The 15392-nt window shown below is 49.6% G+C and overlaps 1 protein-coding gene across 2 annotated transcripts in view; it reads right to left on the bottom strand.

Annotated features, from left to right (window-relative positions):
• Window positions 1-15392, bottom strand: part of LOC143831515 (uncharacterized) — a 33184-nt gene that overhangs the window by 14058 nt on the left and 3734 nt on the right. Inside the window, exons 1-4 of one of the 2 annotated variants that reach the window (XM_077324558.1) lie at window positions 10795-11597; window positions 8983-9143; window positions 5770-5882; window positions 2837-2997 (exon numbers count right to left, since the gene is read on the bottom strand). In XM_077324558.1, the coding sequence (XP_077180673.1) occupies window positions 2837-2997; window positions 5770-5827 (219 nt within the window). In that variant the 5' untranslated portion in view covers window positions 5828-5882; window positions 8983-9143; window positions 10795-11597. Of the gene's footprint in view, window positions 1-2836; window positions 2998-5769; window positions 5883-8982; window positions 9144-10794; window positions 11598-15392 lie in introns of those variants that run through there. The other variant, XM_077324559.1, reaches the window with a different exon arrangement.

Here is a 15392-nt window from a genome sequence, read left to right as displayed (position 1 = left end):
ACCTTTACCTTTAAGCTCCACCTAGGAGCAGGGTCAATTGACCAGAGAACACGTCAGAGTTGCACCAAGAGTTAGGCGTGGTGCAAAGTCTTCGTGTCAGATATGCAGATGAGCATGCTCAGAGCATTTTGGCCTCTAAGCATCCTCACACATTGTAAAACAACGACCCATAAGACACAACAGGCCCCTGGGAATGATGGCAGAGACTTAGTCATATCAAAGACTATCTTAGGTTCCACGCAAGTGGGCAGCTGGCATTTCGAGGATGAATGCAGGACTGTAGCAAAGGATTCCAGCAACAATAAAAAAAAGGGTTAGCACCTTATACATAACGGCAGGAATACAAGCAATAGGCCCTTTCCCAAGGGCCGTGAGACATAAAAGAGTTTTCAAAGGTGTAGCTACAATGTCCAGTCCGGGAGATCTCCAGGAGAAACCTGAAGAAGTTCATGAATCTGAGAAGGTATGGAGGGTGTTCTTAGGTCCGGTGATAGTATTATCAGAGTGATTATGGGGATGTCTGAGGGCAGGACGGTAACTGAAATGCAGCCATGAATAGCTGCTGTTGCCCGTTGGCAAGTCTATGAATCAGAATGCACAAAAAGCATTTTAGGGAGCTTTCCGGCTAAGCTTGGCTTTGGTGGCCACCTTAGGCTTGGATTCACCAGAGTACTTCCTCCCCCCACTCCCTCTGGAGCCCAAAATGGTCCCAGGAATGGTGTTTGGGAGGAAGGCCTGTCTCAGAGGCAAGGATTTGCAAGGAACGTTTCAGGACTAGAGGGAGGCGAGAAAATTGTGCCCCTTGGTCAGATATCTCTCCATGTGCAGGAGCACTCTGATGGAGCCAGGCCTTAAACATTTAATTGGGAATCAGGGTATCCAAAACAACCTTCTTATATATGGAGCAACTTCACTGGAATCATTTATTATATGACCAAACATTTTATTACTGACAAGAGTCCTGTTTGGAGACGACGTACCTCTCTCCACCACTCTGAGCCTGATCTCTCCTGGGAAGACAACGATGTCCGGAGGGTTCTTGACGTCACAGATGTAAGTGCCGTTGTCCCGAAATTGGATATTGGCAATGCTGATAGATGCGTCTTTCTTGTTCAAGTCCCCTGCCCAGTGGATTTTGTCCTTAAACGGTATCTCCTTCCCGGGATATGCCTTCCCATCCGAATAATAGAAGAACTGCAGTCAGGGAAACAAGTGTCAGCTGCAACATTAGAAACCTTTTTCTTCCATCATTTCAGTGCCACTGCCGAGGCAATCAGTTTAGTGCAGGGGTAGTCAAACTGCGGCCCTCCAGATGTCCATGGACTACAATTCCCAGGAGCCCCTGCCAGCGAATGCTGGCAGGGTCTCCTGGGAATTGCAGTCCATGGACATCTGGAGGACCACAGTTTGACTACTCCTGGTTTAGTGGAAAGCTGCCAGCTTAATTGCATGTGGAATTCAGATTCCAGGGTGCTATCGGTCCCACCCTCACCCCATTCCAAATAAAATGGCATATCCCTAAGGAAGAGTTTTCTCTAATGGATGATGTTTGTTCCATTTATTTGTTTCTTTGTTTGTTTCTTATATTTCTATAGGACCCTCCCCTGAGGCTCAAGGCAGTTTACACAAAACGCAGGAGTAAAACAGCGTAATTTATGACATCATAATATCAGGAACATCAGGAACGACGTTAACAGCGGATTCATAAGAGAACAAGAATGACAACATTTCATAATAACGACATTAACTTCTAACCGTGATCCCATAGGTGGCTGGTTTGGGTTCAGATGGTGGGGAGGGGTTTCTGGGGGCCCAGCAGATGCTGTTGGATCAGTCGGCCTCAACCAAATGCCTGGTGGAAGAGCTCCCTTTTGCAGGCCTTGTCTCCTCCATGTTCCCCTCACAGCAACACTTTGAGGCAGGTTGGGCTGAGAGCATGTGACTAGCCCAAGGTGACCCCACAAGCTTCCATGGCAAAATGGGGATTTGAACCCAGGTCTCTCAGGTCCTAGTTCAATATTCCAACCACTGGCCTTGCTGTAATCCCTAGCAAAGCTAATTTTTGGTGGTCAGAAGTGTTGGAATATGCAAGGTCTGCAGCGTGCATGACTGACCAGAATACAAAGAGCCTCCTGCAGGGGGCATCAGAGGACAGGTGTATTTAGCATAGTTAGATCAGGAACTTCCTGATTTTTTTCAAATTATTTCCACCAGCGCCCTGATTGGCTCAATGGGAGACTTCCTGCTCTTTTGTGCCCACTTCTTCTCTGCTTACCACCAGAAGAAGCAAGAATGACAGGTGGGAATCTCTATCCTCTCTTTCTATGCAAAGTTGTTCCACTTCCTTGTAAAACTATCTGTATATCATTTTAAGCATCCTTGTGCTTTGCCCCTCTTCACATATTTACATTCTGTCAACAAAAGTAGACCCCCTCCTCTCTTTTTCACTATGAGGATTCGCCGGATGGCCTGTCATAGCCTCAAGAGGCCCTGATCTTACCTGCTCCGGCCTCAGCCAAAGACCCGGTAGAAGAGCTCCATTTTACAGGCCCTGCAGTATGGTGACATCAGGGCCCTCAGCTCTCCCAGGAGCTTATTCAAGAGAGGAAGCTTATTAGCGTCTTCCACCAGGTCAGGGTCAGGACTGAAAAGGCCCTGGTCCTGGTCAAGGCCAGGTGAACTTCCCTTGGGCCAAGCAAAGAGCCCCGCGGGGGGCGTAAGGAGGCAAGCGGTCCCTCAGATACGTGGGGTCCAAGCCACAAATGGCCTTGGATTAGGATTGCACCGGTAATTCCATGCTGCTGATGGTCTAGTCTAGTCTAAGATCATCTCTTACCGACTCAACAGAAGGCGATCCTTCTGCCTGGAAGCTCCAGGTGACCGAAGCGGCACTGCTGATCACTTCCGTGGATCTGAATGTGCACTGGAGCCGTGCCTCTGTCCCGTTGCTCACAGTGATCTCCCGTGGCGTGTACACCTGCACAGCTGACACCCGGCCTGCCAAGAACACCACAAGCATCAGGCCAGCTAGGAACTCACAAAGGTACGCTGGTGTCCCCTCATGCTGCCAGCATAGCACAACCAACCACCAAAGGACCGGAAACCAGCACAATGGATCGCAAAGACCACACGCGGATGAGAAAACCGACCATTGTACAAAAGTGCTCAATGTGCCATCATGCACATCTGCATGTAGAAGCCACTTAAACAGCTCCCTCCCGTTCCCCTCATCCTCCCTGCCTAGTAACATCACAAATGGCCACCATCACCGTCAATCTCAATGACAAATCCTGGTGCTGCTAGCGGTTTTAACAGAGTTTCTAAAATGCTTTGGTTGATTTACTATTATGTTATTTGTTCATTTGTCGTTTTGCGACCTGAGATGGCAGGTCCGAGAAGGATGATATATAAATCGACCAATCAGTTCAATCAGTGACAGAATATGTCATGAGTTCTGTGGGAATCGAACAGGGTCCTCCAGATCAGGGGTCGGGGCTCTTCGTCACGACACCCCGCTGCCTAGGTGTCCGGGCTCCAAGATGCTGGAGGATCTCATCGCCAAGACAATGTGCAGAGCATCTCTGGAGATAATGCACTTTCAGTGTGCTTTGGCAGCTGGCTTTTCCTGTGCAGGACCGTTTATGCACTGAGAACTTCACTGCCCCACCTCTCGTGCAGGAGCACAAATAGGGGGTGGATGAGACACAATGGGCCAAGTGCTCCCCCATGTGGGTGCAGGAAGTGGTGGGGCAACCTGCCATGACTAAAACTCCAGCCTGCAGCCTGGCATGAAACCTCTAGTGCAGGGGTAGTCAAACTGCGGCCCTCCAGATGTCCATGGACTACAATTCCCAGGAGACCCTGCCAGCGTTTGCTGGCAGGGGCTCGTGGGAATTGTAGTCCATGGACATCTGGAGGGGCGCAGTTTGACTACCCCTGCTCTAGTGCATAAACGGTCCAGGAAAAACGTCTTCTGAAGTGCATTGAAAGTGCATTATCTGTTGTGTGCAGACTAGGCCCTTGTGACATTCAGCAGCCTTCCTTTCGCAACCAGGAAGGTTCTGGGAGCTGAAGATAAAGGCAGCAGACAGGGGTGTCTGGGCCCCATGCTAATCTATGTATCTATTGATAGTTCGCCAGCTTGGTGTACAGAGCCAGCTTGGTGTAGTGGTTAGGAGTTCGATTCCCAGGAAAGGGAATGCGATTGTGGGCCATTTTGAGGCTCTTTCAGGTAGAGAAAAGCAGCATATAAGAACCAACTCTTCTTCCTCAGTAATATCAGGGCTCTCCCAGCCTCACCTCCCTCACAGGGTATCTGTTGTGGGGAGAGGAAAGGGAGGGTGATTGGAAGCCGCTTTGAGCCTCCTTCGGGTAGAGAAAAGAGTTATATAAGAACCAACTCTTCTTCTTCTACTGACAAATATAAGTTTGATTTCATTGATCATTTACAGTTTTATTGAGGAAAGAAGTTGTGTAGTTAGGGGGCCAATGCACTGCTTTGCCCCAGGTCCTATTATCCTGTTAAGACAGCCAACCCTGGCAGCAGATCTGACAGTATCTAGAGCGATGCAAAAGACAATCTTCCAGAACAGAAATTGCCCGGTTTGGGCAACAAACAAAAGAAGACTGCAAGATAGTACAGCTGCCTCAGATTTGCAACACCATGGTTTGGGGCAACTTCTGTCTCTGTCTGTGTCTCTGTCTCTCTGTCTCTCTCTCTCCCTCCCTCCATCTCTGTCTCTGTCTTTCTCGCTCTCTCCCTCTCTCCCCTCATTGCAAAGTAGAAAATTCAGGTGCCTCCAGTCCTACAGGACAGAATATATTCTTTGTGTTGTCAGTGAAAAACGTGTTGGATCCAGTGCACAGAATCAGACCCCAAACCCTGAGGCCAGCGTGCCATGATTAAAAGTTGGCCCCCTTAACTTGGTGCACTGAAGTCCTGCTCTCTTAGCCTGCTCTAGCAAAACACAGAGGAGGAGTCTCTATGATGCCTTAAAGGGTAGAGTCCACTTCGTCAGGGGTGTGAAATGGATTCTCATTCGGCAAAAGTATTTACCCAGCAGAGGGAACAGAAACTTAAGAGGCAACTTACAGGCCTGTGACTCGGAAGAGGAAGAGTTTGTGAGGCTTCCGTGGAAATCTTAGACCTAGTTTATACAGAAAAAGCTGACTGCAGTTGTCCATCACAAGCCAGTCTAAAGAGATTTATTCATTTCAATTAGCAAGCCATTACAACCACAGCAAAGAGTCACTACAATTAAGTTGGATCCAGGTGGGCAGGAGCATTGGCCTGAAGGCGCAGGACGGACGTTGCGTCCAGTGGCACCTTTAAGGACCACCACAATTTTGTGTGCAGGCACACTTCTTCAGAGACATGGACATTGCCAGTCCACACATGCAGGCAAACGGTGAGAAATAAATCAGTACACAGAATAATGAAGATGTTTAACAGATTCAAGATCCAGACAGGAATAACAAGCTACGTTTCACCGGAGGTGTCTTCACTGGGCCACCCTCTCCTCAAATCCTCCTGCAGTTCCCCAGCCTCTGGCTAGTCTCTGTCCTGTCCATCCTGCCTTCCTCTACAGCCTGGCCATGGAGCCTTCTGGACATGGATCAGAGGCCGCAACCTCAGGGAGGGACACAGGAAGAGCCAGCTTTCCACCCTCCCCACCCACCCACCCACCCACTCACCCAGCCACCCACCCACCCTCCTTCTCCCTCCCTGCCCATTTTTCAAGCTTCCCTCCCTGCCTCCCTGCCACTCACCCAAATCCAGAACCGCCAGCGCCAGCACCGAGGCCAGCAGCACCTGAGGCTGGGCCATTCTGTACTCGTTCTGGGATCGGCCCCTCTTGCCCCCTCCGGCTTCCCTCTCCAGGCTGGGAGAATGAGAGAGCGGAAGAGGTTGTGAAAGCTGGAGGGACCCAGCACTTCCCCTTCCCCATTTTGCCAACCGCTGCCCTAAACCGTGCAGGCACTGACTGTAAGACCAGCCTTCCTCCTTCAGACCAGGCTCTCATCTGGGCCCCTCTTTCACTGTTGTTGTTGTTGTTATGTGCGAAGTCGTGTCCGACCCATCGCGACCCCATGGACAATGATCCTCCAGGCCTTCCTGTCCTCTACCATTCCCCGGAGTCCATTTAAGTTTGCACCTACTGCTTTAGTGACTCCATCCAGCCACCTCATTCTCTGTTGTCCCCTTCTTCTTTTGCCCTCAATCGCTCCCAGCATTAGGCTCTTCTCCAGGGAGTCCTTCCTTCTCATGAGGTGGCCAAAGTATTTGAGTTTCATCTTCAGGATCTGGCCTTCTAAAGAGCAGTCAGGGCTGATCTCCTCTAGGACTGACCGGTTTGTTCGCCTTGCAGTCCAAGGGACTCGCAAGAGTCTTCTCCAGCACCAGAGTTCAAAAGCCTCAATTCTTTGACACTCGGCCTTCCTTATGGTCCAACTTTCGCAGCCATACATTGCAACTGGGAATACCATAGCCTTGACTAAACGCACTTTTGTTGGCAAGGTGATGTCTCTGCTTTTTAGGATGCTGTCTAGATTTGCCATAGCTTTCCTCCCCAGGAGCAAGCGTCTTTTAATTTCTTTGCTGCAGTCCCCATCTGCAGTGATCTTGGAGCCCAGGAAAATAAAATCTGTCACTATCTCCATTTCTTCCCCATCTATTTGCCAGGAATTGAGAGGGCCGGATGCCATGATCTTTGTTTTCTTGATGTTGAGTTTCAAGCCAACTTTTGCACTCTCCTCCTTCACCCGCATCAACAGGCTCTTTAGTTCCTCTTCACTTTCTGCCATTAGAGTGGTATCATCTGCATATCTGAGGTTGTTGATATTTCTCCCTGCAATCTTGATCCCAATTTGTGACTCCTCTAATCCCGCATTTATCATGATGTGCTCCGCATACAAGTTAAATAGGCAAGGCGACAGTATACAGCCTTGCCGAACTCCTTTCTCAATTTTGAACCAGTCAGTGATTCCATGTTCAGTTCTCACTGTTGCTTCTTGACCTGCATATAAATTTCTCAAGAGACAAATAAGATGCTCTGGTATTCCCATCTCTTTAAGAACTTGCCACAATTTGTTGTGCTCCACACAATCAAAGGCTTTAGCATAGTCAATGAAGCAGAAGTAGACGTTCTTCTGGTACTCCCTAGCTTTCTCCATGATCCAGCGTATGTTGGCAATTTGATCTCTAGTTCCTCTGCCTCTTCGAAATCCTGCCTGTACTTCTGGAAGTTCTCGGTCCACATATTGCTGCAGCCTAGCTTGTAGGATTTTGAGCATAACTTTGCTAGCATGAGAAATGAGTGCAATGGTGCGGTAGTTTGAACATTCTTTGGCATTGCCCTTCTTTGGGATTGGAATGTAAACTGACCTTTTCCAATCATGTGGCCATTGTTGAGTTTTTCCTCTTTCACTACAGAGGGCAATTTCCTCCATGAAAGCCAGTCAAGTTCCTTCCCGACTCACATCAGGCAGCTAACATCAAGCACCAACTTTGGAAACATTTCTCCACTGGGGAGGGGAGGGGGGAGAGGAGATATAAAGCAGTGGGAAACTTGTGGGACTTGAAAAAGCTGCTTGGATCGAGACTGTAACGTGGCTCATAGCCAGCTGCCCTTGTTTTTGGAGACTTCATCCTGGGTGTTTTGCGAATGCTGGCAGGGTCTCCTGGGAATTGCAGTCCATGGACATCTGGAGGACCACAGTTTGACTACTCCTGGTTTAGTGGAAAGCTGCCAGCTTAATTGCATGTGGAATTCAGATTCCAGGGTGCTATCGGTCCCACCCTCACCCCATTCCAAATAAAATGGCATACCCCAAAGGAAGAGTTTTCTCTAATGGATGATGTTTGTTCCATTTATTTGTTTCTTTGTTTGTTTCTTATATTTCTATAGGACCCTCCCCTGAGGCTCAAGGCAGTTTACACAAAACGCAGGAGTAAAACAGCGTAATTTATGACATCATAATATCAGGAACATCAGGAACGACGTTAACAGCGGATTCATAAGAGAACAAGAATGACAACATTTCATAATAACGACATTAACTTCTAACCGTGATCCCATAGGTGGCTGGTTTGGGTTCAGATGGTGGGGAGGGGTTTCTGGGGGCCCAGCAGATGCTGTTGGATCAATCGGCCTCAACCAAATGCCTGGTGGAAGAGCTCCCTTTTGCAGGCCTTGTCTCCTCCATGTTCCCCTCACAGCAACACTTTGAGGCAGGTTGGGCTGAGAGCATGTGACTAGCCAAAGGTGACCCCACAAGCTTCCATGGCAAAATGGGGATTTGAACCCAGGTCTCTCAGGTCCTAGTTCAATATTCCAACCACTGGCCCTGCTGTAATCCCTGGCAAAGCTAATTTTTGGCGAAGTGTTGGAATATGCAAGGTCTGCAGTGTGCATGACTGAGCAGAATACAGAGAGCCTCCTGCAGGGGGCATCGGAGGACAGGTGTATTTAGCATAGTTAGATCAGGAACTTCCTGATTTTTTTCAAATTATTTCCACCAGCGCCCTGATTGGCTCAATGGGAGACTTCCTGCTCTTTTGTGCCCACTTCTTCTCTGCTTACCACCAGAAGAAGCAAGAAGATTCGCTGGATGGCCTGGCATAGCCTCAAGAGGCCCTGTTCTTACCTGCTCCGGCCTCAGCCAAAGACCTGGTAGAAGAGCTCCGTTTTACAGGCTCTGCAGTATGGTGACATCAGGGCCCTCAGCTCTCCCAGGAGCTTATTCAAGAGAGGAAGCTTATTAGCTTCTTCCACCAGGTCAGGGTCAGGACTGAAAAGGCCCTGGTCCTGGTCAAGGCCAGGTGAACTTCCCTTGGGCCAAGCAAAGAGCCCCGCGGGGGGCGTAAGGAGGCAAGCAGTCCCTCAGATACGTGGGGTCCAAGCCACAAATGGCCTTGGATTAGGATTGCACCGGTAATTCCATGCTGCTGATGGTCTAGTCTAGTCTAAGATCATCTCTTACCGACTCAACAGAAGGCGATCCTTCTGCCTGGAAGCTCCAGGTGACCGAAGCGGCACTGCTGATCACTTCCGTGGATCTGAACGTGCACTGGAGCCGTGCCTCTGTCCCGTTGCTAACAGTGATCTCCCGTGGCGTGTACACCTGCACAGCTGACACCCGGCCTGCCAAGAACACCACAAGCATCAGGCCAGCTAGGAACTCACAAAGGTACGCTGGTGTCCCCTCATGCTGCCAGCATAGCACAACCAACCACCAAAGGACCGGAAACCAGCACAATGGATCGCAAAGACCACACGCGGATGAGAAAACCGACCATTGTACAAAAGTGCTCAATGTGCCATCATGCACATCTGCATGTAGAAGCCACTTAAACAGCTCCCTCCCGTTCCCCTCATCCTCCCTGCCTAGTAACATCACAAATGGCCACCATCACCGTCAATCTCAATGACAAATCCTGGTGCTGCTAGCGGTTTTAACAGAGTTTCTAAAATGCTTTGGTTGATTTACTATTATGTTATTTGTTCATTTGTCGTTTTGCGACCTGAGATGGCAGGTCCGAGAAGGATGATATATAAATCGACCAATCAGTTCAATCAGTGACAGAATATGTCATGAGTTCTGTGGGAATCGAACAGGGTCCTTCAGATCAGGGGTCGGGGTTCTTCGTCACGACACCCCGCTGCCTAGGTGTCCGGGCTCCAAGATGCTGGAGGATCTCATCGCCAAGACAATGTGCAGAGCATCTCTGGAGATAATGCACTTTCAGTGTGCTTTGGCAGCTGGCTTTTCCTGTGCAGGACCGTTTCTGCACTGAGAACTTCACTGCCCCACCTCTCGTGCAGGAGCACAAATAGGGGGTGGATGAGACACAATGGGCCAAGTGCTCCCCCATGTGGGTGCAGGAAATGGTGGGGCGACCTGCCATGACTAAAACTCCAGCCTGCAGCCTGGCATGAAACCTCTAGTGCAGGGGTAGTCAAACTGCGGCCCTCCAGATGTCCATGGACTACAATTCCCAGGAGACCCTGCCAGCATTTGCTGGCAGGGGCTCGTGGGAATTGTAGTCCATGGACATCTGGAAGGCCGCAGTTTGACTACCCCTGCTCTAGTGCATAAACGGTCCAGGAAAAACGACTTCTGAACTGCATTGAAAGTGCATTATCTGTTGTGTGCAGACTAGGCCCTTGTGACATTCAGCAGCCTTCCTTTCGCACCCAGGAAGGTTCTGGGAGCCGAAGATAAAGGCAGCAGACAGGGGTGTCTGGGCCCCATGCTAATCTATGTATCTATTGATAGTTCGCCAGCTTGGTGTACAGAGCCAGCTTGGTGTAGTGGTTAGGAGTTCGATTCCCAGGAAAGGGAACGCAATTGTGAGGCGCTTTGAGGCCCCTTCGGGGAGAGAAAAGCGGCACATAAGAACCACCGACTCCTGGGTTCACCCCCAAAACCTCCAGCTATTTCGCACCCCAGAGTCGGGTTCACAGAAAGCATTGCTTCTGAGGACCCCTCAATGGGCTCTGCTGGACAAGAAGCCTGCAGGGACACCACAGGTGTCTTCACTGGGCTACCCTCTCCTTGTGTCCTCCTGCGTTCCCCCTGCTTCTGTCCTGCCCGCCCTGCCCTCCTCTCCAGCCCGGCCATGGAGCCTTCTGGACACGGATCAGGGGCCGCAACCTCCGGGAGGGTCACAGGAGGAGCCGGCTTCCCACCCTCCCCACCCACCCACCCACTCACCCAGCCACCCACTCACCCTCCTTCCTTCTCCCTCCCTGCCCATGCTCAAGCCCCCCGCCCCGCCTCCCTGCCACTCACCGAAGCCCAGAAGCGCCGCCGCCAGCACCGAGGCCAGCAGCACCCGAGCCTGGGCCATCCTGCTGCACCGGTTGCGGGATCGGCCTCTCTTGGCCGCTCCGGCCAGGAGAATGAGAGAAGCTGCGAGGTCCCAGCGCTTCCGCCTCTCCGTTTCGCCAATTGCTGCCCTAAACTGCGCAGGTCCTAGCTCTGAGACCAGCCCTCCGCGCTCAGAGCCTCTTTCCGCAGAGGGGCTATTTTGAGAGCCCCTCAAATTCCTCCCCATCCAGCTGCAGGCAGCTGCCCTCTGCCTACACACAGACATCGAGGTTGGAAGCATTTCCCTGCTGGGGGATGAGGGGGGTGAGATATAAATCCAGGGCAGAGTTTAGCACCTGGAGGGACCTTTTTCTTTTCTTTTTAAAAGAAGGGGATATTTCCCAGCCTCCCAACTTGTGCTGCCTTTCCCCCCCAGTGTTCACCCAAAGTGGCAACGTCCTTCTCCCGGTTTGCAGGTGAAAGGCCCTGAGTCCCATCTCCAATTCAAACAGGATCCAGTGGTAGGAATCATAGAATCATAGAGTTGGAAGGGATCTCATGGGTCATCTAGTCCAACCCTCTGCACCATGCCGGACACTCACAACCCTATCGCTTATCCCCTGTAACCTGCCACCCCCTTAAGACTTCACAGAATCAGCCTCTCCATCAGATGGCTATCCAGGCTAATCTGGAGAGCCAGGTTGATTCCCCATTCCTCCACAAGCAGCCAGCTGGGTGACCTTGGGCCAGTCACAGTTCTCTTGGAGCTGTTCTTGCAGAGCAGTTCTATCTGAATTCTCTCAGCCCCACTTACCTCACAGGATGTCTGTTGTGGGAGCGGAAGGGGAAAGTGTTTCTAAACCCTTTGGGACTCTTTTTGGGTAGTGAAAAATGAGATATAGAAAACCAGAGCTTCTTCGAAAATACAATCAGTCAGCGATAGCCAAAGAATATAATTGGTTAAAAGATTTTAAGCCATGTTCTATTACTCCCCCCTCTCCCTCAACTCTCCTTCCATGTGGAGAATGTTGTTTCAGCAACTTTTAAGTTTCATTCCCTGCCAAGAACATCCTTATCACTAGAAGACAAACAATCTCTCTGGTCACTGAGACCTTCTCGGAATTTGTACAGCTTTGTACAGCTACATCTGGCTGAAAGATGAAAAAGGTTTATATCTTCCAACCTGGAGACGAATGAAAAACTGGATTGAAGTGCCATTTTTAAAACTATGCCTAACAGTCCTGTGTTTCATAGAATCATAGAATGATGGAGTTGGAAGGGACCTCTTGGGTCATCTAGTCCAGCCCCCTGCACTATGCAGGACACTCACAACCCTATTGCTCATCCACTGTCACCTGCCACCTCCTTGAGCCTTCACAGAATCAGCCTCTCCATCAGATGTCTATCTAGCCTCTGTTTAAAAATTTCCAAAGATGGAGAACCCACCACCTCCTGAGGAAGCCTGTTCAACTGAGGAACCGCTCTAACTGTCAGGAACTACTTCCGGATGTTGAGTCAGAATTTCTTTTGCATTAATTTCATCCCATTGGTTGTGGTCTGCCCCTCTGGGGCAAGAGAGAACAACTCTGCTTCATCTTCTACATCAGTGGTCCCCAAACTTTTAATCACTGAGGACCAGTTAACGCTTGACAATTTTACTGAGGCCCGGGGGAGGGTAGTATTTTGCTGAAGGATGTTGCCACCGCCTGAGCCCCTGCTCCACTTGCTTTCTCGCCGGTGCCCCTGACTTCCCGCCGCCCACTGGGGGGCACTACCAGCAGCAGCTGTGCAGTTCCAAGCTGAGGGGGAGCCCCAGCCATAGCGGCCGCTGGAGAGCACCAAAGGTGAGCCGGTGGCAGAGTGGCAGGGCAGCCCCCGAGGTAGCAGCCAGGGAGGAGGATGAGGAGGAGCTGCGGCCCGGTACCGATTGATCCACGGACCGGTACCAGTCTCCGGACCGGTTGTTGGGGACCGCTGCTCTACATGGCAGCCTTTTAAATACTTGAAGATGGTTATCAGATTCCCTCTCAGTCATCTCCTCTCCAGGCTAAACAGACCAAACTCCCCCAACCTTTTCTCACATGTCTTGGTCTCCAAACTCCTCACCATCTTTGTTGCCCTCCTCTGGACAAGCTCTAATTTGTCTACATCCCTCTTCAAATGGGGTGCCCAAAACTGAACACAGTATTCCAAGTGAGGCAGAACCAGCGGTACCTTCACCTCCCGTGATCTGGACACGATACTCAGTTTGATATAGCCCAAAATCCCATTTGTCACTCAGTTGTGTTCCAGAGCACGTGAAGCACAAGGATGGAGCCTAGCTCAACATTATTTAAGTTCCAGGCTAAGATCATTTTTGTCACAAAAAAAAAAAAAAAGATTGATCTGCTGCTTTGTGAAGTTTCTACTTGTATTCTGATTTTGTTTGATTTTCTGCTGTCCTGAAAATGTTGGGAGCTGTGGCCTAGAAAATTCCCCAAGAAGCAATACATGAGACTATTAATTCATGAATGCCCCTTTTTAAAAGGTGACTATGACAACATCCTGTGGCAGGAAACTATATTTTTTGTTAAGCTCCACAAGCTTCTTTTTAGTCGTAGGTTATGTGCATTTTCAGTGTGAGGTTTGCATGCAGTCTGTGGACTGTGGACTGTGGACTGCATGCTCCATGCTGTGGACTGCATGCTGTGGACTGGATGCTCCAAAGCACTGCAGTAGAAAAAGTGATTTTGTGAAGTCCTGCTTGCCCGAGTCCTAGCAGTTTCCTCCTGAAGGATTACACTGCCTGAAAATTAGCTGCGTGAAATCCTGCATAAATGGAAACATAAGCAGGTAGTTAATAAGTCCGATGCAGTGTAGTCAACTACTGTGGGCTTTTTTTCAAGTCAAACTTACACCGTGTCAAACTTGCGGTAGCGGCACACAGAAATTGTATGCTGGATTCAACCCAGGATGAAAGATTATTTGGTAGGCTTTTTGGCCTTATAATACTACGACTGGCCTAGAAGCTCAAAGGAATCATCAGTAGAAGGAAGGAAGGAAGGAAGGAAGGAAGGAAGGAAGGAAGGAAGGAGGGAGGGAGGGAGGGAGGGAGGGAGGGAGGGAGGGAGGAAGGAAGGAAGGAAGGAAGGAAGGAAGGAAGGAAGGAAGGAAGGAAGGAAGGAAGGAAGGAAGGAAGGAAGGAAGGAAGGAAGGAAGGAAAAGAGGTAAAATTCAAGATAGTAATGGGAACCTGGACCTACATTCTTCCCCAAAGTCAAAGTACTTCTTCAGAAGTTGCATTGGATCCCAAATTTGGTTTACAACTGGCACTTGCCTAATACAATAGATTATAAAGAAAACGAGAAACCAATGCCCCGTCACACAGAGGACGAGCGCGGGATAGATTGACATAGTGCAGGGGGTCGGACTAGATGACCCATGAGGTGTTGCAAGGTGTTGGTCCAGTTGAAGCAGATGCCTGTGGGCAACTGAATGGAAACCAAAGCCTGTAGTGCTGTGGCCAGGTGGATTTGCAAGACAGATTCTCTCCTAATATAATATGAATCTTAGCAAGCAATCCTATGAGACATCATTGGGGCATGAGTGGTTGAGATGTTTTCCACAGGAGTGGGCACTTCTGGGAACTTCTAGATTCCTGCACTCTTCCACTCCTCTTTTTTGCCTTCTCCATCTCGGGTGATGCCATTCGTGAAGTTGTGATGTCATAGCTGATGTGATGTCACAGAATCGTCGAGCAGTCTTCTGTTGTTCTGAATGACTACCCTTATTTAATTCAGCCTTGCAATTATGCCTTTGATCCTCTCTCCTGGGACCAAAAGCAGTAAAGATTATCTCTGTCCCGGGAAACTAGGACATGTTCGCACCTTTTGTTCTTTCCACTCTGGACAGAAACATATTTCTTTGTTTTACACTGACAATCACATCACATCCATTTGCTTTAGAGGCTACAGAGCCCACCCTTAGTCTTCAAACACAAATTCGGGGATTTAAGACACATGCCGGAAGTTCTCAGTGTGCATGAAACTCTTGGTTATCCCACATGCCTCCTGAAGGTACTGGCTTGGCATCCAAGATCTGGCAAGATCAGTTCAGCAAGAGCTACCTAGCTCAGGGTCCTAATATACCACCTTTTTAATAATTAAAAAAAACATTTAATACAATAAAAACATAAGTCATAACAAAATTATTCATAAAAAGGTAAAGGTAAAGGTATCCCCTGTGCAAGCACCGAGTCATGTCTGACCCTTGGGGTGACGCCCTCTAGCGTTTTCATGGCAGACTCAATACGGGGTGGTTTGCCAGTGCCTTCCCCAGTCATTACCGTTTACCCCCCAGCAAGCTGGGTACTCATTTTACCGACCTCGGAAGGATGGAAGGCTGAGTCGACCTTGAGCCGGCTGCTGGGATTGAACTCCCAGCCTCAGGGGCAGAGCTTCAGACAGCATGTCGCTGCCTTACCACTCTGCGCCACAAGAGGCTCTAAAGTATACATAACCAGCAATAAAGCTGATTGCACAAAAAAAAAATGCAACGGGTTCTAGAAAACTACCTGCAGCAATGAGGGCTGGCAGGAGTCT

The sequence above is a fragment of the Paroedura picta genome, chromosome 3 (genome assembly GCF_049243985.1).
Source record: "Paroedura picta isolate Pp20150507F chromosome 3, Ppicta_v3.0, whole genome shotgun sequence".
Taxonomy (NCBI): domain Eukaryota; kingdom Metazoa; phylum Chordata; class Lepidosauria; order Squamata; family Gekkonidae; genus Paroedura; species Paroedura picta.
Note: the sequence above shows the minus strand (reverse complement) of the source record. Positions and strands in the feature narration are given on the sequence as shown.